Source organism: Calypte anna, chromosome 2 (assembly GCF_003957555.1).
Source record: "Calypte anna isolate BGI_N300 chromosome 2, bCalAnn1_v1.p, whole genome shotgun sequence".
NCBI classification, from domain to species: domain Eukaryota; kingdom Metazoa; phylum Chordata; class Aves; order Apodiformes; family Trochilidae; genus Calypte; species Calypte anna.
Window position 1 is genome coordinate 134,906,380 of NC_044245.1, and position 26,079 is coordinate 134,932,458.

General features: G+C 35.7%; 1 protein-coding gene across 1 annotated transcript in view; it reads right to left on the reverse strand.

The window, feature by feature from the left end:
* CSMD3 (CUB and Sushi multiple domains 3) overlaps positions 1-26,079 on the reverse strand; it is a 552,597-nt gene that overhangs the window by 18,947 nt on the left and 507,571 nt on the right. Inside the window, 7 exon segments of the mRNA XM_030444571.1 lie at positions 3,990-4,063; positions 4,319-4,492; positions 8,317-8,490; positions 11,330-11,509; positions 18,064-18,240; positions 19,769-19,951; positions 22,275-22,448. Coding sequence (XP_030300431.1) covers positions 3,990-4,063; positions 4,319-4,492; positions 8,317-8,490; positions 11,330-11,509; positions 18,064-18,240; positions 19,769-19,951; positions 22,275-22,448 — 1,136 coding nt within the window.

Consider the following 26,079-nt stretch of genomic DNA (forward strand, 5'->3'; position numbering starts at 1 on the left):
GAAAGTCAGTCCTAACAAAATCAGTTTTCAGGGATGAAAAAGAACAAGTATCTAACATAGGTGAAATGTGCCTTATAGAACAGACAGAAATATAATGTGGAGCTGCAGTGTGAGTGGTGTAAAAGTGTTTAAAAACATCATAAACAAGCTCAGGTGGAACCATAGACTTCAGGATCCTGAGAGGCAGAAGGAACCAGGAAAATTAAATGATGTCTGATAAGGTTTAAACTACATTTCCATTGATGCACTGATGATGCCCAACTGTGCTAGTGGAGTTTTGCTTTGGCAGTATATGTATTTTTGCTGTATTAGCATAGCACTTCCCCTGAAACTTCATCCTACAATTCAATTAATAGTAACTTTTTAAAAGGATTAGATTCACAGGTGATAATTTGCAAGGCTGCTCTCCAACTGCAGATCAAATTTCAAATGGTATTTCATAAAATGAAACCCAAGAACTAACACAAGGTTAGGACAACTGTAATGTAGCTATTTTCCTTTCAAAATTCAGACTGCCCTTTGGCTCTCTTCAGGTTTTAACATAGCAGAAAAGAGCTGAATTTCTATAAAACACATGTTGGAAAAGCAGAAGTAATAAATCTTATATATATGACTGATGGTTCTAAGCAGTTCTAAACTGTTTCTTCAGTAATATCTTGTGTTACAACAGTTTATGACGAAAGTGCTATAAGCAATTTTCTATGTTACTAGAAGTATACCTGAAGAAATATTTCAAAACTACACTTTCTTTCCAAGCAGTTTATTTTCCAGATTACAGACGAAATCAGTATTCACTAAATTCTACAGATATTTTGTTGTCATTGTAATACACTGTTCAAATCAAGGTCTGTCAAATCAAAAATACTAAGATGAAAGGTAAATATTCTAAGGGTAAATATTCATAACAATTAATCCAGGTCATGTTATTTATTTTTATGCCATGCCTACTATAAAAGTAGCATTGAACTGTTTTTTAATGTTATTTGAACACACAAGAACCTGATCTAATTCTGCCTTCTGAATTCAATACCAAACAATAAAACACATGGAAAATGCTGTTACCTTTTTCTTACAAAGCTCTTACTCAGCAGTTCAAACAACATTCAGATGTGAGGTGGTATTATTTGTACATTTTATTAGTGTAGGTTTCAGGAGGCCAGGTCTTGATATGCCTTTTAGTTAAACCTGAAACTATGTTATATATGCCTGAACTTTCAGTGCAATCAATGAGACAGGAAAACAGATAATTTGGAGTTGAGGAAACAAGAACTAAAAAATAATGCAGAGCAAGTTCACAGCCTGATGATAGTATTGTTAAATGCAAGTGACAGTCAGTGATACAGTCAGGTAAAAAGAGGAGGTATTATAATTTGTTGAAGATCACTTCAAACAGGACTGAGTCTGTATATAAAGACTTGATTCTACTGTTGGTTACAGATTGATTTTTTTGAATGACATAGAGACATACATTTAAAACAACAATTAAGGCAGGCTACTTAAGTGACTCTTTTAATAGTAGTTGAAATGTGAAGTATTTGAGGGAGCCAAAAAGAAAAAAAAAGCCATCAAAAAATCCAATCCCACACAAAAATCCATAGCCCCCCTAAAAACCACCAAGCCCCAAACAAACAACAACAAACCTCCTGTACCCCCAAATGAGAAAAAACCCACAACCTAACACCCTGGGTCCTTGGGTTAGAGTCAGCAAATCATCTCGTATTTTCAACAGTTACAACTTCTTATGCTTTTACTAGATACAAAATAATTGCTTAATTTTGCATAAGTTCTTCTGGTCTATTGTTCAAAATGGTAGATGACTGGATATATCAGACAAAAGAAAATAAAAAGTATTTCATCTTCAGTGTTTTGCTATAATTTAGCAATTTTTTTTAATGCTTTTACCTTACTGCTATGGATAAAAGTAAAAGTCATTATTATCCCATTCATACAGGGAGTTAATTATGGCATAATATAAATGCATTCATAATATTTTTGTGTTTTAAATGAGTCAAAACATTATTGAATACACACTAATATATTTCTTTCCAGGATCTACAGACAATAATTTTCTAGAACCAATAATTTTTGCTGTTATTTACACCCAATAATGAGCTAAAGCGAGCTTCATCTGTATGAGTGATACCCCTACCCTGTTCTGTAATAACTACGCAATGACATTTGTATTAATCCGAAGTTTCGTGCAGACATTTAGCTACTTTATAAAACTAAATTCACTACCTGAGAGTGAGGATAAGTTGCTGACTAGGTAAGGAGTAGTTTAAAACTGTAGCAGTAGCAGTCTAAAACTGCTAGGCATTAACCTTACAACAGTGGGATCAAGAGTGTAAATTCTGCCAGCAGCTACACTTCTTCTAGAAATTATTTATCAGTTGACATTTTGCTTAGTATTTTGACAGTTCCATGCTAGCTGTGAGTAATGCTTTCATTCACAGCTACAACTACACCACATAAGAAAAAGTCTGCATTAATTTCTTCAGTTATAGAAAGCTCACCAATACACTAAAGAAACTGTGACAGTAAAATTGCAGAAAATAGTCATTGCAATTATTCATTTCTTACAAAGTTGAATAAAGAGTTGTTCTCTATCATAGTATCATATTATATCCAAAGGAAGTTTGCCCAAGGACTGCCCCTCCATATTCCATCTTGGCACAAACTAACATGTCATTCCCTTGAAAAGTCTGAGACAATTATATAACTAGTCATATGTGACCTGTAAAAACCCAAAGGCTGATAAAACAGTCACTAAGCAGAAGGAGTGCTGTGTAAAAGGCCACCAAAAAGAGAAATCATAAGAATTTTAAGTCATGAAGCTGAAAAGTCTTTAGGTATAACCTTTTTTTTAAAAAAAAATTTCAAGTTGTGAATCTGTTCAAATTCCAGTAAGCCCTTTCTTGCATTTCAGGGAATCTGCAGCTTTTATTTAACTCCTGCCACTAGACAGGCACCACATACAACTAGGCAGCTGCTAGGTTACTCTCTGCCTAGTCCTCTTCCCATATCTGATGCTGAAAGCTTCAAACACAGATGTGACAGGATAGTTTAGATGGTACAGACACAAATGGGTGCTGGGTCCAGTGCTGGGCTTATCATTGCATGGGAGACAGGGACATATTGCAGTAAGTTCAGTGCTGGGCCACAAGGGTGATTAAGGGGCTAGAGTATCTAGCATAAATGGAGTAGCTGAAACAGCTGAGATTGTCCAGGCTGAAAAAGAAAAGGCTCAAGTGGAATCTTATCAGTGTGTATTAAAACTTACTGGGGGCACAAAAAAGCAACAGAGAGAGACTTTTATTCAGTGGTGCCCAATGACAGGCAAAGAGGCAACAGGCACAAATTGAAATATAGGAAATTCTGTTTAAAAATAAGACAGAGCATTTTCACTGAAAGGGTGATCAACTTGGAACAGATTGCCCAGAGAGGCTGCGGAGTATCCATCCCTTGAAATACTCAAATCTTCTTGACTACAGTCCTAAGCAAACTGCTACAGCTCACTTTGCTTTGAGAAGTGGGGCTCAACAAGAAACTTCCCAGCCTCCATTGCCAACTTCCATTACTTTGCAATTTGTTTGTGCTCACACCATTTCCAAACATAACAATAGAATGACTCTCAGAAAAAAGAAATTCCAGAAGTTTTTAGAGTATGTCGAAGCAAGCAATTTGATACACAGCATACACACTTTTTAGGGCAAAAAGTCTGCTTGATAAACAGTAGAGAACATTAATATATTCCTTCAAATTTAAAACAAGCAGAACTTGATCCACCAGGGTTTCACATAGTGCACTGTTAATTGGGACACCAGGTCAATGTAATTCATCAGCTACAAATAAGGAAACACAGAAACACTTCAGCAAGCAGGTCTTCTAAGGCATGAACAGGTTATGGACCTCTTATAAGAAATTTCTAGACTTTGAGGTGGTATAAAAGTACTTTAATATGCAAGTTAATAAAAAATAGTATATTCTACCTGATATCCAAATGTGTTGTTTTGTGACCCGTGCCTTGGAACTCCTGGATTTTCACATGATGTGCGAGTAGGTTCTTAAAAAAAAAATTACAATAAATAAAGACAAAACAAATTACAGTATTTTAATAAAATACATGAATCACAAAATTAAGCTTATACAACAACATGCAATAAGGCAATATAAGAGAAACAAACAAAAAAAGAAAATATTTGATTCTTAAGGGGTATAATGTAACAATTAAAGTAGTTGTAAACACCTGGATTAATTTAGCAAGAAAAGGAAAATAAGCACTTCAATAAAATTTCAATAATATGGGTGTTAACCTTACCTATACACCGAGGAGAACCACCACTCCATGTGCCATCTGCTTGGCAAATCCTGGTGCTGGAGCCAACCAAAATATAAGGAGGATTGCAGCTGAAAGAGACTTCTGACTGATAGATGAAGCTTTTCCCTTCTCTTTTCCCTTGAGCAGGAACCCCAGGGTCACCACAAAACTTTGCTGTGAGAAAAGATATTATAAAAAATTAAATGTGTCACTTATTAAAATACACTAAAAATAACACTCAAAGAGTTACTCCAAATTTTAAAATTTTATTAAAGACAGGTCAAATACAGGCTTGAGAGGTGGCTGCATGCAAACTACATTAAGTTCAACAAAGTCAAGTACAAGCTCCTGCACATTTGTATAGGCAGGCAGTGCCAAGCACAAATACAGGTTGGGCAGAGAATGGACTGAGAACAACTCTGAAGTGAAAGACCTGGGGGTGTTGGTTAATAAGAAGCTCAACACGAGCTAGCAAGAAGTGCTTGGAGCCCAGAAAGCCATCTATATTCTGGGCTGCATCAAAAGAAGCAAGGCCAGCCACTCAAGGGAGGTGATTCTCCCTTCACTCTTGTGAGATCCCATCTGGAGTTCCATGTCCAGTTTTGGAGTCCCCAAACAAAAGAAAGAAAGCAGTCAGAGTGAGTCCAGAGGAGGGCCACAAAAATGATCAGAGGGCTGAAGACAGGCTGAGAGTTGGGGTTTTTCAGCCTGGAAAAGGGAAGGCTTCAGAGGGACCTTATATAGCAGCCTGTTTGAATTCATCATCACCCCAATTCATCTGCTCCAAACTACAGCAAAGAGCGTACCAAACTTTCACATCAATCTCACATCCTCTGCTGCTTTCTGCCACCTACTCAGTATTAGGGGGGTTTGTATGAGTAAAGGTTTTTTCAGACAGATTTAGGAATTTTAAATTCTTACTTCTTCAACTTTCACTGAAAGATAAGATTTGGTATGTATGGAAATACAACACCTGCAAGTTAGTACAGCTAAAAAAACCATACCAATACCCCAAACCCAAACAAATAGTAAAGAAATTCCAGCAGCAATATGAAAGTCAAACACTAAAAAGTTGTTATCAAGAGAGATAAATTCCAGTAATAAGAACATATTCTTAAATTGATCTTTTTATACATATCCTGTAAAGATTCTTTATGCTCTATAGCATAGCACAACTAAAAATAATGCCCTGCTGGGAAATTTACTGACCTTCTGCAATATAAAGTAATGATCACTGTCAGAAGCTGGATTGTAAATAATTGATTTGGGAAATGAAATCATCTATGATAAACCCTGTTCCAGCAGACAATATTATCCCCTGATAAACCAGGAATTCTAATACCACAGAGTATAATTTCATATCAAAGAGAAAATGAAGTAATACATACAAAAAAAAAACCCCACTATCACGGGTGTCTCCCCTGCCTCTCGTACAAAAACAATTTAAATGATGTCTCTTAAACAAACACCTTCAGAATGCATTTCTAATATCTACCTTCATCACTTATGCACTAATCTTTCCAAATGATCTGCTTACATGAAATATTCCTACACTCTAAATCTTACTGAGGACAGTGACTCAACAAGTACTACATGCATACACATGCTAAAGAAAAATGATTAAATCTATGCATACCAGAAATGTATACCATTTCATGACTTTAAGTGAAATGAGAATGTCTGAAGAATTATAGGTCTAATTCTGAAAAGATTTGTGTACTGGGGATAGTGTCTGATTGACAAGTTATGGTTGCAATTAATGTTTTCATTAGAAAATATTGTAGAATTCTTTATTTCTGGAATAAAGTCTTTTTCTGAAAAAAAAAGTCTTTATTTTATGAAAATACATGAAACACTTACACATTTTTTACACATATGCTTGAAACTGTGTCTGGAACAGTTCTTTGTATCAATCAAGTAGCAACTTGATTGAAAGTAGCACTTTCAAGGAAAAAGGTTATTGTTTTTTTACAAAACTGAGTAAACTATCACTTAGTTGGTCAGCCAATTTTCCCACTAGCTACTGAGTATGTGCTTTCTATATAAGTATCCATGGATATTTTCTTTGATACTGGAATGGACAACTACAGAACAAACTAAAATTGCAGTGAATTGGAGGCTCTGTGAGTGCTCCCACACCCAGTGGAAACATTTTCCTAAATAATGACTCGGAGAGCCTTTAACAGGGCCATGGAGCTGTGGCACTGAGGCTATGAGGCTGGTCTCATTCTTCAGAAACACTTAATTGATTAACAGCAAGTTAGGAATATTCAGGGATAGGCCTGTATTTTTTTCCATCAATTGTCAAGCTTATAAAAGCAGCAGTCCTTTACTCAAATTACTCTATGAATAATTAAGGAGATTAATTTACTAAATCACAGATTATAAGTACTCAACCAAAACACAACTATATTCCATCCCGAATAATTATTCCATGTTATAACTATACCTTGCGTATCTTCAGCTACAGGCACTATGGAACCAAGCTGGGAACTAAATTTCTGATGTCAAGACCTGCTTAAAGATTGCTCACTGAGAGTGACTTTCAACAGCTTCCTCTCATTTCTGCCAGCTGGCAGCTAGTTTAAGCTCTTTGACAAGCACTGGCTGCCAATTGATTTCTCTTGCAAGCCAATGGGTAACCATTGCACATCAACAACATTCAGTTAATGTAATCTCTGCATGAACAGCCTTCAATTCCCAGGCAGATGCTTTCTGTGCTAAGTATACCTTTCAAAAAGTTTAAAAGGTCAAGCCCCTTTTTCAGAGTATACTGAAATACTGAGTATTCCAACCTCATGATGACAAACAGCTTGTGGGATCCAAAAAAAATGAATGTCAGGACACAAGGTTTCAATCAAGAACAAATGATGAAAATATTTTTTCTTGGCCTCTGCTGCTTATCATATAGTGGATTCTAAAAGAGCTCCATCTAGAGAACTTAACAAATGTTGGGGTTTTTTTCTTCCACAAACAGTGCCTGTCACCATGTTCCACCTCTGGCATGTACATTTTTAGCAGCGCTAAGCAATTGTTGTTGAAGATATGAGAATATCATTAGTTAAAAAAAGGAAAATAAAAGATCATCTCTATTATATGCTTTCACGTAAGATATAGCTAAGACAAAGAACATTTTTGATAGGAAGACATGAAGAATATAAAAAATGGTAGAAGGATAGAGAACAGCATTTTCCAGCACTTAGCAAGCTCCCTGCCAAGCTCTGCTACTCCACAAGCTGGAATTAATCTTCAGAATCTTTAAAGCTATGAAGATTAAATTATCTTATTCCAGATAAGACTCCTTGATCAAGATCATTACAGTTTCAGTGGTAATGCTATTCTACAAATAACTATCAAACCTCCTATCTCTCAGAAGAATCACAAACACTGCTTCAAAAAGGTTTTTTAAATAATGAGTGGGATGACACCAACCTAAAGAAAAACCTTTTTTGCTATTGTAATGAAATTTGCAGCAATATAAAAATCCACCAGTGTAACAACTTTCTAATTAACAAAACATACTGCATAATTTAGTGAAGGAAAAAAAATATGTCAAGGAATCAACCTACAGCCCAGTCAACACTAGTGAAAGAAAACCTGTAAAATCAGAGAAAGTTTAGGATGAGTAATGAGAAAATAAAAGAGATTATAATGAAACTTTCCCTATTCTATATGTAGCTGGATTTGAAAACAAGACAGCACCCCTAAATCTAGTTTCAACTTGACTTTGTCTTGTTTTGATACAGTGCCTGTAAGTCTTTTTGTGTTCATGTTTAAGGCTTCCTATAGGTTCACAAATGATTTACATATATTCCTATGTCTTTCTCAATCTACAACCTACATTGCAATCTTGGAAAATATTGAAGGATTGTATTTGTCCCAGATTTGAAATTAACTGAGCCCCTGCATTGCAAGGGAAAAAAAAAATTGAAAATTTTAAAGATGGGTAAAAGCACTAAAGTTGAGTAAAGAAATAAGATCATAAAGTAAATACATACGCAAGCACTGAGGTACTTCACCACTCCATGTTCCATTCCCAACGCAAGTTAAAACAGCAGGAAAAGAGAGTTCATATCCTGGAGAGCAGACATAGCTAACGCTAAATCCCCAGTCCAAGTTTGTTCCTTCCAACCTTCCATTAGAGATCTGCGGAGGAGTTGGGCAGGTAACAGCTGCAATAATATCAAAATAATTAGGCCCAGCTGCTGTAAATATCCCCAGTGCACACAATTACTAGAAGAACCATATGTGCTAATTTAACATTTTTTAGAGGACAATACAGTCAGGACATGCTATCTCCCTCACTTTAATCTTGACATATTTCCTGAAGTTAGTACTTCAGGTTTCCTCCCCTTAGGAGACAGTGGCTGAATGATGAAATGTCTTAAATAAAAGAGGATGCTGCAGCAAACCAAATAGGAGGAATACCTAAAATTCAGTATGGAGACATGGAAGTGCACACCATTAAGTACTGTAGTATACTACAACATGATTTTGTTTGTTTAGACAACAGCGAGTACAATTTTCTTTAGTTACTGTGGTAATTTTCTTTAGTTACTGTGGCAATAGTCAAACGCTTTCTTCCTCTTAAGCAGCTTATGCATTTGCTAGATAGGACCAGAGATGAAATTCCAGGAAAACTGCTCTAAAACACAACTTGAAAGCCTCTTTCTAAGTACCACAGTTTGGTTGGTATTTGCTTGACAAAAACCTTGCTTGACCAAAAAGCATCTAATTCTATCTAGAAGGATAAAATCTAAGGATTTTCAAACTCTTGAAAATGTCTGTGTTGCTGCCTCTGAGAAGGCAAACAAGAAGTATTTCAGTGTAGTTTCTCCCTTTCAGGCCTCCCAGGAAAAAAAAAATAGAAACACCTTCTACTCTACCGTAGGAAAGAGGACTGAAAGCTACCACAGGAGGAGTAGAAAAAAACAGATACAACTGTCAATAACTAAGACAAAAATGCTATTTACTGGATATAGGGGTAGTACCAGACAACTGCTAATTTAGAGCTGAGGAAAAAGGTGTATAAAAGAAGGTAAATGAAAAATAATCTGCATGAAAAAGAAAAGAGAAACAGGAAAAATTATGCTAAGGTTACTAGAATAAATGAGAAAGACAAAAGGGGTAAAAAAGAGAAGAGTTGGGACACACTTCCTAGCAAAAGAGAAAGAAATAAAATGAAACTTACATGGTTTAATTTAGCAGAGATGGGTAAATCAGAGGAGGTGGTGACTAAAAATAAAAGCAGAGAGCACACAGGAGACAAGAACAGAGAACTCATTACCTTTAAACTTATGTGTAGACAGCTGTCATCTTAGAGGCTCAAAAGAAGTCAGAAGTACTAGAACACTAGAATGCAGGAGGTGCCCCATATACTAGTTCTCCATTCTTATAATACACTCCAGTGAGAATCTCAGCTGTGTACACCACAAAGATGCTCTGCAGCATCATTAATGGCTTTATTGCTTATTCATAGCTTTTATTGTTATAAAAAAATCCTTTGCCAACCAGTAAGCCAAATCTAAAGTTTAAGATTTTAAGGCCTTTTTTTTTTTTTCTTTTTTGGTATTTTGCTGTTTCTTTTGCTCTGTTTTTCTAGTTTAAAAGAAAATACCAAATATCAAAAAAAGACATGATAGCTTTTGTCACACTTCCATGATGCTTTAATGATAATCAGTCAAAATAAGTTCTCCAAGCTGAAAAGATCTGTCTGGATTCTCCAAGAGCTTCCTAACTAGAACTTTTTAAAAGATCTGTATATTTTAGCTTCTGAGTCTGGCTGAGAGCACAATGAAAGTAGAAAAAATGTTTAATTGTTAAGGGGATCTCAAAGTCTGACATACTCAGTATGTGTTGGGAAAATAACATTAAAATTGCCATTATCAAATGTGAATTAGAATCAACCTGGACTTGATAAAATGTTGAGAGAATTGCACTCAGAAAGTGAAGTAACTGCAAATGGGTCAGACTGAAATTTATTTGAGTTGCTCTGATAAATGAATTCTGGGGAAGAAAATGAGAACTGCTGAGTATGCATGTAACTGTACTTCTGAAAAAGAAACCCAAACCAAAACAACCAAAAGAAAGATGGATGAGAACAACATAAGTACAAATTTAGCAAACTAAGATTTAAAAGATTAGAGATCAGACATATTTAGGATGAACCCAGGAAGAAAATACCAAAATGGTAATAATGCTTTTCCACAGCTCTGGTATCAGGAAGAGTGAGAAAAACTCTCTACAGAGAACTACTCTACCCTACTACTCTACAGAAGGGTTTCTCAGAGAAATTAGTTAACATAACATTCAGATTTTTGTTGTTTGTATTTCAAGAAAGAACATTTTAAAGATTCCAGTAAAATAGAAAAAACAAGAATGCAGTCAGAGAGAGAAAAGGAAGCTCTTGATATTAATCCTTTCAGGTTTCAGTTTTCACAGCAGAGAAAAATAAGAGGGAGAAGAAAAATATTTATCAGGAAATTTGCTAGAAGGATTATTCTTTTTGCTGAGTGTGTCAATACAGCATGGTGATGCTTAAAGGTGCATGTCTAATGAAGGAGGGATCGAAGAAAAAAATCTTAGTATTATGGTAACCCAGAACTATTTGCTTTTTACAGAGCTCAATTATATATATGCAGACTTCATGAAAGTGTGTAGTGTTCTTGAGCGGTCTTTTTGTAAAGACAGGGACACATATAAGGTAATTTTTTATATGACACACTAACCTTAACAAACAATCTAAACCATTATTTCAAGGTGGCTAATTCATTTTAGCAAAAAAGTAAAAAAACGTTCTATGAAGCTACAAAAAATTGTTAAACATAATGTACTGGTATGAAAAGTAAAAGGGCAAAGTAGCAGAGACTGAAATCACCATTCCTGCAGCCAAAAAATCAATTCCTAACAGTGAGTTAAATTTCTCTGGAAATATTTGACTGACTTATTACAATAAACAGTGGATATAAATGTCATAGAAGAAACAGTTGACAGCCAAAACAAACATTGTACCTTTGCATGTTGGAATAACTCCGCTCCACGTGCCATTGCTAGTACAAGTTCTAATGAAGGAGCTATTAGATTCCATTGTATAACCAGGTTGGCACATGTAAGTAACATTTTGTCCAACAACATAATCATCACCATATCTCATGCCATTGGCTGGTACTCCTGGATCTCCACAACTGATAACTGCAAGTAAATAGTTGAGGAACAGCTTTTGAAACAAAAATGTGATTTGTTTATTTTTAGGTGGAAAAACAGAAGGCAAATCTAAGAACTTATTGGGGAAAAAAGAGAAGGACAAAGTATCAGAAATCTCTGTCAAAAGAAGATAAACATACATGTCATACGAATTAGCAGGCAAACAGAACGCGGTTTGGTATAACAGTTACATTTGAAGACCATCAATACATCTGTTCTACTGTTCTACAAGAGTAGAAGCAATGAACTGTACAATTCTGATCAGTAAAATGTCAAGGTTATCAAATGGAAAAAAAGAAAAAAAAAAAATCCATACATCACAATATCACTTTGATACTCTGACACTTTCCTATCAGTTCAGAGCTTTGCTATTAAAGAAGCAGATATCTGTTCTTTAGTTTACATTTCCCTGGGTACATCTTGAACGAAAACACAGTCTAGAAAATTTAAAGAAATACCTCCAAAAAACTCTCCTTTTTAAAATGTTTATGTGGTTACCAGGTACATAAACAGATGAGAATGTTCAGGCAACCCCCAAACATGTACCGTGTCTTATGACAAAATTAGGCCTACAATAATTCAAGGAATAGGTATGGTTGTAAAACATCTTGTGACTTCTAGTGCTAGCAGGTAATTTAATCTCCCAATGAGATTATTTATACATAAGGAGTTAATAAAGAATTATTTTAATATACTCTGAAAATAATATTAAAATAGGTATGTTTTTCTCAAGTCTGGTAAACTGGATCTATCAGTGTTTGGAATAGCTTTCTTAAGAACCCTATTGGTAATGATAAAAAGCTGTTATTTTCAGGAAAAAAACAAACACCAGGATAAAAAAAAATCATTCATATGAAATACAGCACTCAAGTCTTTTACATTTTATCTTATAATAAACTTCAAAATCCCCCTACAGCATTTATTACTTCTGTAGTAAGTAATAATAATTTATTATTACTGCAGGAGGCAGTTTACTGGGCAGAAAGCACATCCTGGTTACTTCTAACTCAATGCCAAAGCACCATTGATGTGAATGGCACCCTATCTGTATGCTGGTTTCCACAATGACAATATCCATGACTCCATGCCTGTAGTGAATTCTGGCAAGGTCCCTTGATCTAAATAATTGGGGATCTGAGAATCCAAGGTAAATATACCTGCTCTACAGTTTATCACAGTCTGAGTGAGCAGATACTAATTAGCTGCATGTATCAAATCTTTAAAAAAACCACAAAAACACAAATACAAAACCCACACACAATAATTGTCTATGCACATAGAAAAGACTAAGACAGGATTCTCTGGGTTAGTCTAAACATTGCTAGTGCAGTGACAAGGAAAATTAAAAATAATCTTAGTTTATCTTACTATAGTGGGAGTGTCCCTGCCCATGGCAGGGGGTTGCAACTAGATGATCTTAAAGGACCCTCCCAACCCGAAAATTCTGTGATTCTATTTTACCTAGTAACACTGTCATTTTAATTTTTAGAAAAAACTTTAGAAGTCATGGATTTTTCTTTGCTATTCTTCAAAATACATAGAGCTGTGAAAGACAACTGTTACACAAGTATATTTAAATACTCTACAAGATTTACTTTTCTCTATGTGACATATTCCATTTACTATCCTTAATGCTGAGAATTCAACTAATATAATCCTCTATATTTTTCCAGGTATACTATTGCTTTGACTAAATTATTAGGGTTGGACTCAATGATCTCTGAGGTCCCTTCCAACCCAGCCAATTCTATGATTCTATGATTCTATTATGAAAGGTGGTAATGGAACCGAAGCAGGTAGGTTGAAGTCAAACATTAGAAATTCTTCACTATGAGGGTGGTGAGAGACAGGCAAAGGTTACCCAGGGAAGCTATAGATGCATCCCCCCTGGGGGGGTGGATTGGACTTCAAGCAACCTGGTCAAGTGAAGATGTTCCTGACCATGCAGTGGGGACAGAACTAGGTGATTTTTAAGGTCCCTTCCAACCCAAACTGTTCCATGATTCTACTACTTTCTTGTGAATTTGAGAATGTGGAAAAACACCATCTACCCTATACAATCAAACAGCTTCACAAACTAGCCATTTACTTCACACTGTAGAAAATGTGTTTGTGCATATAAAGTCATATAAAACATCTTTCTCATCTTTTTTATTCACCTTCCTTACAATCTCAATTTCTTCTTTTCAGTCATTAATACAAATGCTTTACATCTTCCAGTGTTACTGTTATTTGTGTATGATGTACCCTTTCCTGCTACAGACATTTTAATATGGATCCATTTTAAAGCAAGACCAACTTCGGCTTTAGCAGATCACTAGACTGTTCTGTCTTCTCAAAATTCCTACCTTCCCATTATTAACTTTTCACACCATATTTCAAAAAAAAACAAACCACAAACAACCAGACCTGATTTTCTTCCATGTGCTTTTGCCCTTCTGTACCTACTTGTCTTTATCTTTCTACACGAAAAAAGACTACCATGGAAGAAAAGACTTAGGTGTAAAAAAAGAGTCATTCTTCATATTACTGTGCTGTAACATTAAGACTGTTCATAGAGGTAGGAGCAGTAAATAAAAGATCCTTTTGCTCTTTTGTCTTATACTGCAGCATTTGACTTTTAAAGGAAACAAAAGCAGATGAAAGAAGGTGACCTAGATTTTACTGAGATGCCGTGCTTCATAATAAACATAGGAATAAATCTTTAACTAAAAGAAACATGTAGTAGCTACTTAGCAGGCTCAGTGGCATTTTCTGAAGTTTACAGATTTGGTCAGAGAAATCACAGGATGGTGAGGCTGGAAGGACCCTCTGGAGGTCACGCTGTTCAAGCAGCCATTCCAGTGACCCAAAGTTGGACCACCCCCACCTAATTGACTGTGGCAGGCAAAAAAAAAGATTACATTGCTATAGTGATACTGCCTAGAAGACCACTGTGTGTGAAGGAGTCAAGGATTCACAACACAGTTAACCCAAGGAGCCCCAAGCCTGTGGTGCATATCCAGCATGGCCTCTGCTGTGTCACATGGATCCCTTGGCCAGGGCACTGTCTCAGTCTCATCAAACAGCAGAGCTGCAGGCAGCTCCTGCTCAATATCTGCACTTACACCAGCTGCATGTCCTTGCTTTTTACCTATCTGTGCAGCTAGATGTCCTCAAGAGAACACTGTTACTGTTTTACTGTAGAAACGATACTGTTGTTTCCTTGTAAGAAAATCCTGTAATAGCTTGAACAACAGTCAGTGGAGAATTACTGCCACAGACAAAGTCTGCAGGGCTTGCTGCATGTGGGTTAGTCTTGTTTGATGCTGCACTGCTCAGGGCTCCCAGCATCTAAAGGGGCATATTCTCCTCTTGCAAAGTTAGCTCTAAAAAAATAAAACATTTTTCAATTATATGCAAGAAGTAACCGATTATTTGGTAGCTGTAGTAAGGATGGGCTAGCTGGAAATTTTGTTAACACCTGGACTAAACATAAGTGGCTTATCTTAACCTATTCTTTCTATTAATAGAGGCATGAGCCAGAACACCCAATTAGGATGCTGATTTGTGTCATCTGTCTGCTTAGGGTGGTGTTGAGGACTAGAAAGGCAGTGAAGATCATGTCTAGAAAAAGGATCCTGGACTTGGTTAAGGTCATAAGAAAGGAAGAGATAGGTGAAGACAAATGGCAGGCAGGGGAAGACCCTGACTGATGACACCTGAGTTTCATACAAGCAGTGGCACAGCATGAACCATCAGGACTTTGAACACATCCTTCCCAAGACAGCGGAGAACTCCCAAGAAGGGGAATAAGGGGGGAATAAGGAACTGTGAAATAATCAGGCAGGTAAGAACTCTAAACTGCATGGTTCTAAACAGATACCAAAATCCAGATCTGTTGTGGGCTGTCACTTACTTTGTGTCACCCTTGACAGTCACTCAGGGCAGGTGCTTGCCTAAGTGGTTCTAGAAACAGAATGTAAGAAAACTTTGAGAAATCTTGTCATAGTAAAAAATGGAGAGCGTATCTACTGGTTTTGGCTGGACAGAGTTAATTTCATTCATAGAGGCTTGTATGGTGGAATTGTGATGAAAACAGTGTTGATAACATAGGGATGTTTCTGCTATTGGTGAACAGTGCTTGCACAGCATCCAAGGCCTTCTCTGTTTTTCCTGCTGTCTTGCCAGTGAGCGGACTGGGGGTTTTGAAGAAGTTGGTAGGGGACCTAGCTCAGAGTGCTGACCCCAACTGACCAAAGGAAAGTTCCATACTATATGATGGTACCACATTGGGTCAGCGTATAAAGCTGCAGAAAGGGAGAAAATTTTGAGTTATGTTGTTTGTCTTCCCAAGAAAGCACTATGCGTGATGAAACCTTGCTATACTGGAGATGGATAAACATCTGCCTGCCAATGAGAATTAATGAAATAATCCTTCAACTGCTTTGCTTCCATTCACAGCTTCTGCTTCACCCATTAGACTGTCTTTAAGTCAAACTACACTTTGACCTTTCCAATTCTCCCTCCGATCTCACTTGGGGGGAGTCAGTGAGTGAACAGCTCTGTGGTGCCTGCCTGCCTACCAGGGTTAAGCCACTAGGAGCTAGGAAAGAAATATAATAAAACCTGACCTCTCAACAAAATCTGCTGGCACTGACAGTTCTACTACTTTGGATACATTTTGAAATCATTATGAGAAAACTGTTCCCTTCCAATAGATAATATACTTCAGGCATATTTCACAGACCTGGAGAGAAAACTGGCAAAAGACAGGGAATTGCTAACTCATCCTCTGTTAACTAGTTATTTAGCTAATATTGTCCATTAGCTCTTGTTAATTATCTGTTAGCTAATTAAAATTAACATATTGTTGTAAGACTGAACATAGAAAGTTAAGTATGATGAAGTTTGAAATATTTATATGTGCTAGAGAACTATGGAATTAAAGTCCTGTGCAGTGGGACACATATTAGACACAGCTCTGGGCAGCCTGTATAAACTGATCTTCTCATAATAAGAAGAGTTGGACAAGACAAAGTTCAAAGGTGACTGCAAACCTCAGATATTCTGTGATGTTGCAAAATGCCTCTCTATTACTGAGTATCTTAGAGCTGTTACTATTATACTATTACCTATGTCAGCTTAGATACAAGTTGTAGCACCTCCATTCCCCTCCAGGAAATGGTCAACAATGACCAAAAAGGCAGGCTGAGATTCTCAGAGCTCATAGCTCTTTTGCTAAGATTTTCATTCAACTGTTCTTTTCATATTCTGACCATTGCTGGGCACACATATAAGATTAAAAACCCCTAAAATACATTATAACGTAAATAAACACATAAGGGAATATGCTTTTTAGATATGTAATCATAACAATGGTGCACCATGTCAATAAATGTGTAACAAAGTTTAAATACTTACATATTAATTAATCCTGAAGTATTTTTCCAGTTACATATAATCTTCACAATGCCTTTGTTTTATTAGCATATTTCTGTTAAAATCTCTTTCTAGGTTTTAAGCAAAAATCCCAAATTTCTACCTGAGTAGTCCTTTTGAGAGGACTGTTCTAGCATGTACTTCAGCTAAATGTCATTCTAAAATACAGTAAAAAAGTTACAGGCAGGTACGATCATTAAACACCTTTATTCTTGGTACACTTAATCTGGGTCTCATCATAGCTTGCAAAATAATAAATTAAAACACTGACCTGTCTCACAGGTTTTGTGACTGCAAAGCAGCTGCTCACATCCTTACCAGTATTTCTTTACCATCTGATTTGTGGCCTCTGTTTGGGTTGCTAGGAGTGGGAAGTTGCCATCTCTAAAAAATCTAGGGTACTAGCTTAAAATTTAAGCAAGAATTTGCCATACCTCTGAGTATGAAATGTTTCCCCAATATGATAGATAGTCTAATGTGTCATATAAATTGAAAATTTTAATTAATATTACTAAAAGATTAAGTAGGACATGTAAAAAAGCAGGAACAGGTGGGCCTGAGAATAAACTGTTGTAAAGGCTTATTATGAATGTTAGAGAACCTGAATTATCTTCTGTTCACTGAGTAATCGAAACAAGTATAAGGTTAATGAAGAGGCCAAGCGGAAGATGTTTTCTGAGAGCAGGGCAACAGCTTTGACCTCAGAGTCACTACAAAAAGAATTCTCAAGCATTCATTTCAAGGTTTTTAATTTTCTGCCCTCTGGAAGCAGAATATTTTACTGCTACGTTTTCATTATGAAGAAAAGCAAATACGACATATCTATCACAATATATAAATTATTAAAACCACGCCACAGGAGACTACTAGAGTTAGATAGATCAGGTAAGCATACAACTACTTTAAACTGTAACAGCAGTCTGTATACTTCACTATATTGTTCATCTTCTTCATCTTCTCACAGCACTATATTTTAAAAAGCATTTTATGTATAAAATTGTGTATGATGCAGTAAAATAAGACGTGAAGACCTAAATTATTTACATCCAACATCTGTATTTTACTTTATTGTGTTTCGGAGGAGAGAAAAACAAAGACAAGTCATTAGAGGTGTGTCTTACTTGTGCAGTTTGGCAAAGATCCAGACCATGTTCCATTGGCAGTGCATTGTCTTACAGATGATCCAGAAAGAATGTATCCTTCCATGCATGAATAAATTACTGAATTAGAGAATGTAGTTCCATCGATACGGAATACTTTTCCATTAGCAGTTGTTCCTGGATTACCACACTGCACAGCTATAAAGCAAAACATTGAATATTTTTCAAGTGTAGTAAAGAGAATTTTTTAACTAGTAATTGTTTGATGACAATGCTGCTGCCAGCAGTGTTATGTGGTGTTCTGAAAAACTCTAAATTTCACCACCTACTGTTAAGGCCTGTTGTATACTAAAATGCTGGTCGCATTGATTTTTTGTTGTCATTTTGTGGGTAAATACAGACTGTGAATTTAAATTCTGCAGTAAAGGAAAGATAGTTTAGCTCCAAAGACAAACTTCTAATTGTAAGAAAAACGGGTTTTCTACAATTGTCACTAGATTTAATTTGACTCTATCACAGATATGATTTTGTATGATCATCAGATTAAGTTTCCTACCTAATTCAAAGCACAAAATTCAAAGTCAAACTAATATTTCATAGGTAAGCCTGGTGTTTCCTAGTTCTTCAACAATCAGCTTTGGAATTTGAATGTGTCCTGATGAGACTGCATATATCATCTAATTTATACAACTTAAACTGGAGCAATATACCTCTGTGTGCATTACACACACCTATATATAATCTGTGAACAAGATTCATCATTTCAAGATAGTTGGGGGAAAAATTAAAACCAATGTAAAAGAGGTAATTAATTTCTGTAGTAGAGAAGATCAAAGAACATAAAGGTTCAGTCTATCGCTTCAGATAAAATTATATATGAACACACATATATATTTATATTGTTAGGTAATCATTCAGCAAAAAGGATATTACAAAATCAGCTCATGAGATAAATTTTTAAAATGAGATGACTATTTCATGGAGGTAACACACCCAACAGTATAATAACACACCCAACTGAATAATAAAAGTACAGGTTCCCAAATTATTTTCTGTTTTTCAGGAAAACTTTTTTGAGGAAGAGTCTGTTGGGATTTATTGTCAATGCAATTAATGTAATAAAATATCCTCCATAAATATCCTGTTAGATCATTCTTTTATGATACTACATCTACCTAGAAATTTCTAGAATGATTTTTTCCAAATAAACCTTTTTAGCTTTTTTTTGCACCATTTTTAAAATTTTAAAATTACAATTATATCAACAGTATTAACAAATAAATTTTTATGACATAGGTGAATCTAATGAAATCCTGACATTGACATTTTGTCTCAAATTAGAAGTATAACACTTGTCATTAAAAATCAGCTTTTTAAGGGAAAAATTGTCAAGACAAAAAATTAGTTTTAGAGGCGTCCTCTATTTTTCTGCATAGTTTTTTTATGGATAACACATTGAATTGACACTGATACAAAACTGAAAAGAATCAATTCAACATAGTTTTTGTTTCTGAAAACTTTGCAAACATGACCTTTAATATATGCCAGGAAATTATTTCAGATTTGTCACCTGATGCCTAGCCATGGCTATGATGTCACAGCTTATTCAAAAAATTGAGCGGTCAGTCCAAATTCACAACATAAAGCAAGTAATGAAAAATTTATTTTCTAATTAGCATTTTTACAAAGACAGTTTAAATAAAAAAAGAGTGGTTCTGTGATTTACCTTTGCACTCAGGTTGTCTTCCTGTCCAACTTCCATTTGCCATACATGTTCTTTCTTCTGAGCCATGGAGTATATATCCAATATCACAGCTGAAATGTACTGTGCTTTTAATTTTAAAATTGTTTTCTTCTCTAGACCCATGACCTGGAATTCCTGGATCACCACAAGAACCAGCTGCATCACCTAGAATATAGCATACAAACATTAGGCTAAGATGAAGTATTATCATAATGCCACATTCAAAATCTATGTTTCTATTTATTTATAAGTAAATTTATAGTTATATTTTTAGGACTAAACCTATACTTTAGTGAGTAGGAAACCAAATAATTACAAAATTTACTCTCAAATAATTATTTTTTTATAATTCCATAACAGGAATTATAATTATCATATTATTTTCCTTAGACCATACCAGACTTTAGGTAACAGAAGAGGGAAACAAAAAGAAAGCCACAAAACCTTGGTCATTTTTCATTTAAAATACTGAATTCTGAGGAATTCTGTGATCAGGATCACAAAGAGAATTTTCTTGTTTACCTATTGTAAGTGTTCATAAAATACTTCCTAGTTTTATGGTATCATTAGAGTATTAACACTTGTACCACTGAATGAAAGATCTAGTCAACAATTTATTGTATATCTGATGAAGCATTTCCTTTATAGAAATGTTGAAGGTTCACTTCAAGACAGGCTGACAGTTCACAGCTCCCTCAGCTAGAAATGTTTAAGCAAATTCTAGAAGAGAGAGTTAATGTTTTCTATCTTTTATGTATTTATGTTAAAATAATCAATATAATAACAGTAAAAGTATGTAATTTTATACACTTAAATCTTCATATATATTGGGAAATTTTAGCAAGTTCTAGGTAACACTGCATTTGCACAGCAGGTCTCTTGTTGAAATCTTTTATAGTTAGGATCTGTTTTATATTTTTAAAGATCTTTAAGCTTTTCTATGTCACATTACTGTGTTTCAACACTGCCCAGAAAAGGGAAGAACTGTCATTGGAAATGCAAAGGAGAACAAACCTGTCAGTTCATACTACCTAGAGCCAGCCCCATGCTGATGCAGCTGACAAAGACCTTTCCAACCTCTTGCTGAAGCAACTAATTGTGAACCATACTAATTAATTCAGGAGCCAATTTTATCATTAAGTTAACTAAGCTTAAAATGACACCTTTTGTTTGAGAATAATCAAAGAATCTAATGCAGTCATTCCTATTACACTGTGAACTTTCATAGCATGCATATGTGAGAAGTACATAGTTCTATCTATCTTAGCGCTTTCAGAAATAACAAATTAGCTCAAGTAGGTGTAAGACTTTACTGCAGCCTTTTAAAGCTTAAAGGAGGCTTATAAAGACAGGGACAGACTTTTTATTATGGCCTGTAGTGACAGGAAAAGGGCAACAGTTTTAAACTGAGATGTCAGGTTTAGATTGGACAAAAGGAAGACATTTTTTTTACAATGAGGGTGGTGAAACACTGGACCAGGTTGCCCAGAGTTGTAAACACTCCATTGCCCAGAAGTGTTTAAGGCCAGGTCAGATGGGGCTTTGAGCAAGATGATCTAGTGAAAGATTTTACTCCTGTAGCTGAATGGATGGACTAGATGTTCTTTAGAGGTCCCTCCTGACCCCCAGAATTCTATCATTCTATCATTTCTTAACAGTGTAAAGAACCTTGAATTTTCAGTGTGAAAGTGGTATTCAGTATTGTCAGATTTGCATAATGCCTTTGAAAATACCTAAGTACTCTGAATTACACAGGACTGAATAAGGTCCCAAACTCCACTAATTTCTTTATAAACACTGATTTCTTTATAATGGAAACATGAAGATGACAAGAACGTTTCCCTAAAGCTCATGGAGAATTAAAACTGACAATATGATTAACCTCACTATCTGGATTTACATGCTTGAAGATAAGAAATGGGATTTAGTCAAGTCCCCAGATTTGTGTATGACTCAGATTTCTGTTTTTCATTTGATCTCTACTCCTCAAATGAATCAAACTGAAGTTGTGAAATATAACACTCCTAAGCATTAAGTTGTTCTGAAAACATATCTCTAGTTTGGTAAGAGCTAATTATAACACACATTAGATGCTCAAAACTGAGCATCCTATCCTGAAATGATATGAAGCCCAGTGGGTCTTATTACAAAGATGGATATATTATGCAATTAAAACATACCTGAGGTGTCACCAAGTCAGTTGATGTTTTGAAAGTTTAAAAGAAATCAATCCATCATTTTGAAGAAATAATGATGTAAAGTTTCCCTGAGGAAATTAATATGCTTTCCAGAAATCACATAGAAAACATTTCCAAAACATGACAGTTCCTTTAACATTCTAGTGAATGTCCTGTTTCCTAGTCATGTTAAGTATCACTGACAAAGTCAGTTCTATACATGATTTTCCAGATTTTAAAATGGCCTTCTGAAAAAATGAAAACAAATTCAAAACAGCTTCAGGGCACACTTATTAGTTCAAATATATTACCTGAGCAATGAGGAAGCGATCCACTCCAGTGTCCATTTAACTGGCACGTACGGGATGACTGCCCTATCAGCGATCGTCTACCAGTGCAGGTGTAATGAACAGTAGAGCCAAATGTGTATTTATCTCCAGAAAGGACACCGTTAGGAGGAATGCCAGGATGGCCACAGTCAATCACTACAATGCATAATTATTGAAGATAAAAGAAGGTTATTATTACTGATCAAGAAGTTCAGAGTTACAATTCTCATAACTGCACATATGAATTTTGTGAAGGGGCTGATCTTTTTAGTGTTTGGAGTAGGAAAATGCATTACATACTACAGACCAAAAGCTATGAAACAGGTGTTTGGAAGTGTCAAAATGGTACTTTAGATATAATATATAGATATTTTACAGATTCATTTAGTTGATCTTTAGGTCATGAGTACATTCTCACACACACATTCTTGCACATACTCTTCAGAGAAAATATACAGGAAGACAGTATCTGATAACATCACTGTTCAGGTACAGAATATGCAGACTTTCTCTCATCCACTGGTCCCAAATAATTGGTCATGAAGTCCATTAGGTTTATAAACAAGAGCAGTTTTTCTAAATTTTGCTACGAACCTTAATAATAACATACTAATTTTATATTCATGGTTTTGGTTATTTAAAACACTCAATTGGGTAAGTAAAATATTTTTTGCATATTTTCAACATTTTTCTAGTCATCATCCATTGATGTTAACTGCACAAAGATGGGAGGGAATTTTTATAAGTTTCCAACTTAAGAAAAGGACATGGATAAACTATCTATCAGTTGTTTCTGGATTAATTTTCAATAAATAATGATAGCGTATTTCCATACTGGGATTAAATGCTAGAACTCTTAATCTTAGCAACTGCACATAAGGGGTATCCAACAATTGTCTTATACAGACCTAATCTTGCTAACTGGCTCAGATGTCAGGAAGTACATGAACTCAGGAAAGAAAATGAGAAAATTAATCATACTGTTTGTCCTTTAGTTGCTTATATAGGAAATTATGAGAAGTGACTTTTATTATAAGTGGTGAAAACCAGACCTTTTTTTAGGAATAAAAACAGGCTAAATGCTAAAAATCTGACCAAAAATCAGGATAAAACCACTGAAATAATTTCAGCAGCCTCCTATCTACTAGAAAGTTGTGTAAGGCAAGAGTGAAACTACCTTGGCTACATCTACAGGAATCTAGGTACTATGTAAGACTAAAGAAAAATGACAAAAGGTCTTATGCGTCATTATTGAGAACATTATCTACATGGACAATGTATGTAATGGAAATTAAATTCTGTATTGAAAAGAAATAGCTAGTCTGTCTTTTAAGATTAAAAGCACATATCAAAAGCTTACAAAATGAAACCTCCTGCGCATTGAATTATTATGCAGAAAATTTATAAGAATTCACGGCAAGGACTTAATCTAAAAGCAAGTTACTATGTCAAGTTTTTTTACAGCTATCTGCAAGGAGATTATAGTGAGGCATGTGTGGGCCTCTTCTCCCTAGTGACTAGTGATAGGAAAAGAGGAAATGGGTTCAAGTTGCACCAGGGGACATTTACATTGGATATTAGGAAAAATTTCTTTACTGAAAGAGTGGTGAAGCACTAGAACAGGTTGCCAAGGGAAGTGGTGGAGTCACCATCTCTGGTGGTATTCAAAAAATGGGTAGACACGGTGCTCTGGGAGATGATTTAGTGGTTACAATGGTATAGGACTGGCAGTTGGACTCAATGATGTTGAACATCCTTTCCAGCCATGATGATTGTATAATTCTAAGTTTAGGAAACACACAGTTAAAATTTATTAACCATGTGAATGTCTGACCTCACTGATTTGCAATTGTCTCAAAAGAGCAATTTTAAAGTGAATAGCCTTGGGTAGGGTGGAGCCAGAGCTAAGCAGTGGGTGACACCTCAGGAAGCGATAAGAACTACTGGGTGGAGACCACTCCCTTTCCTGAGGGCCAGCCTGCAATGCTGGGTGGTCCCTCCAGGCATGACTGAGCCACCTTGATTGTACTTGCTAAGTACCTGGCTAAGGTGGCTTTAACAGAGTGGGGAGTAGTGCCTGGAAGAAGATAAGAACTGATAAGTGGGTGGAGACTACTCCCCTTTCCTGAGGGCCAACCTTCAATGCTAGGACGCCCTTGGAGGAATGATTATGTACCTGACTAAGGTGGCTGGAACAGAGAAGGAGTGGTGCCTGGAAGAAGATAAGAATTGATGACTGGGTGGGGGACTACACTCTTCTGCAGAAGCTCCCCTCCAGGCAATTTGTCTTCTAGCGAACCTGGCTGAATGACAGCTGATTGACAGCTGCCCCTTTGGAACAAAAGGAACTCAGGGTTATATATGGCTGTCCATGCTGTGGCTGTTTCATCGTCTCCTGACCCACCGCCGTTTTGCATCGGACCCTGTCCAGGATCAGTGCCAGCTTGAAGAAACTTGCTGGACAACTGGACTCCTGGTGGTGATTCTGTCTTTCGCTCTCTCATTCTTTCTTCCCACTTTCTTACCACTTCTCTCTCTCTCTTATATCTTCGTTTCTTCTCTCCCTCTTTTGCCTGGCTCTATATTTTTGCCTGTGTCAATTGTCAAATAAAGTCTGCTGCACAAGACCTTTCTACGGTTGGAATTTGTTTCGTGGATCCAAAACAAAAATAAATTTTAATGTTAACTCAGACCATAACACATCATATTCACACTGATCACAGAATGAGTATTAGATAGCATGGTTGACATCTTTTAAACTCACAACTATCAATGCTATGTGTCATATATTGGCCAAAAAATATTTGTATTTGTGAATCACAACCCCCACACGATACAGCTGCAATTACCAGGGCACTAGAAGCAGCTCCCCAAGTTGTAAAAATGTATTTTTTATCAGTACTTCATTATCTTCAACACCATAATATTTTTAGCAGGATTCTTTTATGTAAAAAAGCCAAACCAAAAAGTTGGTCAGGGTTGAGGATGTATTCAGTACCCTAGCACTTTAGATGCATACAATAGTAAAATGGTTGTACACTATATAACTATAGTCATGTGTGATGATTCATCTTGCTCTGAGTATTCTGTCTTCAAGCTTTAAACTTACATAGACTGGTCTGTGTTCAATGACATGTTCTCTTAGGAGTTCAGCTTGCAAGAAGCAGAACCTTCCTGATAACCTCACAAAGGATTTAGAAATGTGGTATGAGGTTGACTTTGATTACTATCTAGTGCCACAGACCCCTGTGACCATTTTGTAAGTTTGCTGGACTTTAAGTAAAATGGGAAGAATAGCCAGCTTTGCAAACTGGGCACCTGATGTTTATATATGTTTAATCAGTTACTTATAACTAAAATCTATTATCAATTATGTATGGCTTCAGAGAAGTCAAACTTAGAACATTGTTGATAAGAAGGCATGTTGGTCATAAAGACCAAGTTAAAAGCTTTTCAGTGTTAGGTTAACAGTTGTACAAGATCTTGAAGGTCTTTTCAAATCAAGGTAATTCTGTGACTGTGTGAAATGAAACTAGTAAAAAAACATTCACAATTTTTGTGGTTTTTTAACCCATATTTTTCTTGATTGATTCTTTTGCTTTTTTTAAGATGTCATAATGGAAAAGATGGAAAATTTAATTTCACACTAGTAGTTTACAGAATTCAGTTTTGAGCTCTCCTATGGATACGTTTATGTTTACAATTATGTTTGCAAGTCCTAGATTTCTAATAATTGATTCAAGAAATTATACCAGCCTGTAATGTCACCCTTAACTTGATAATTCAT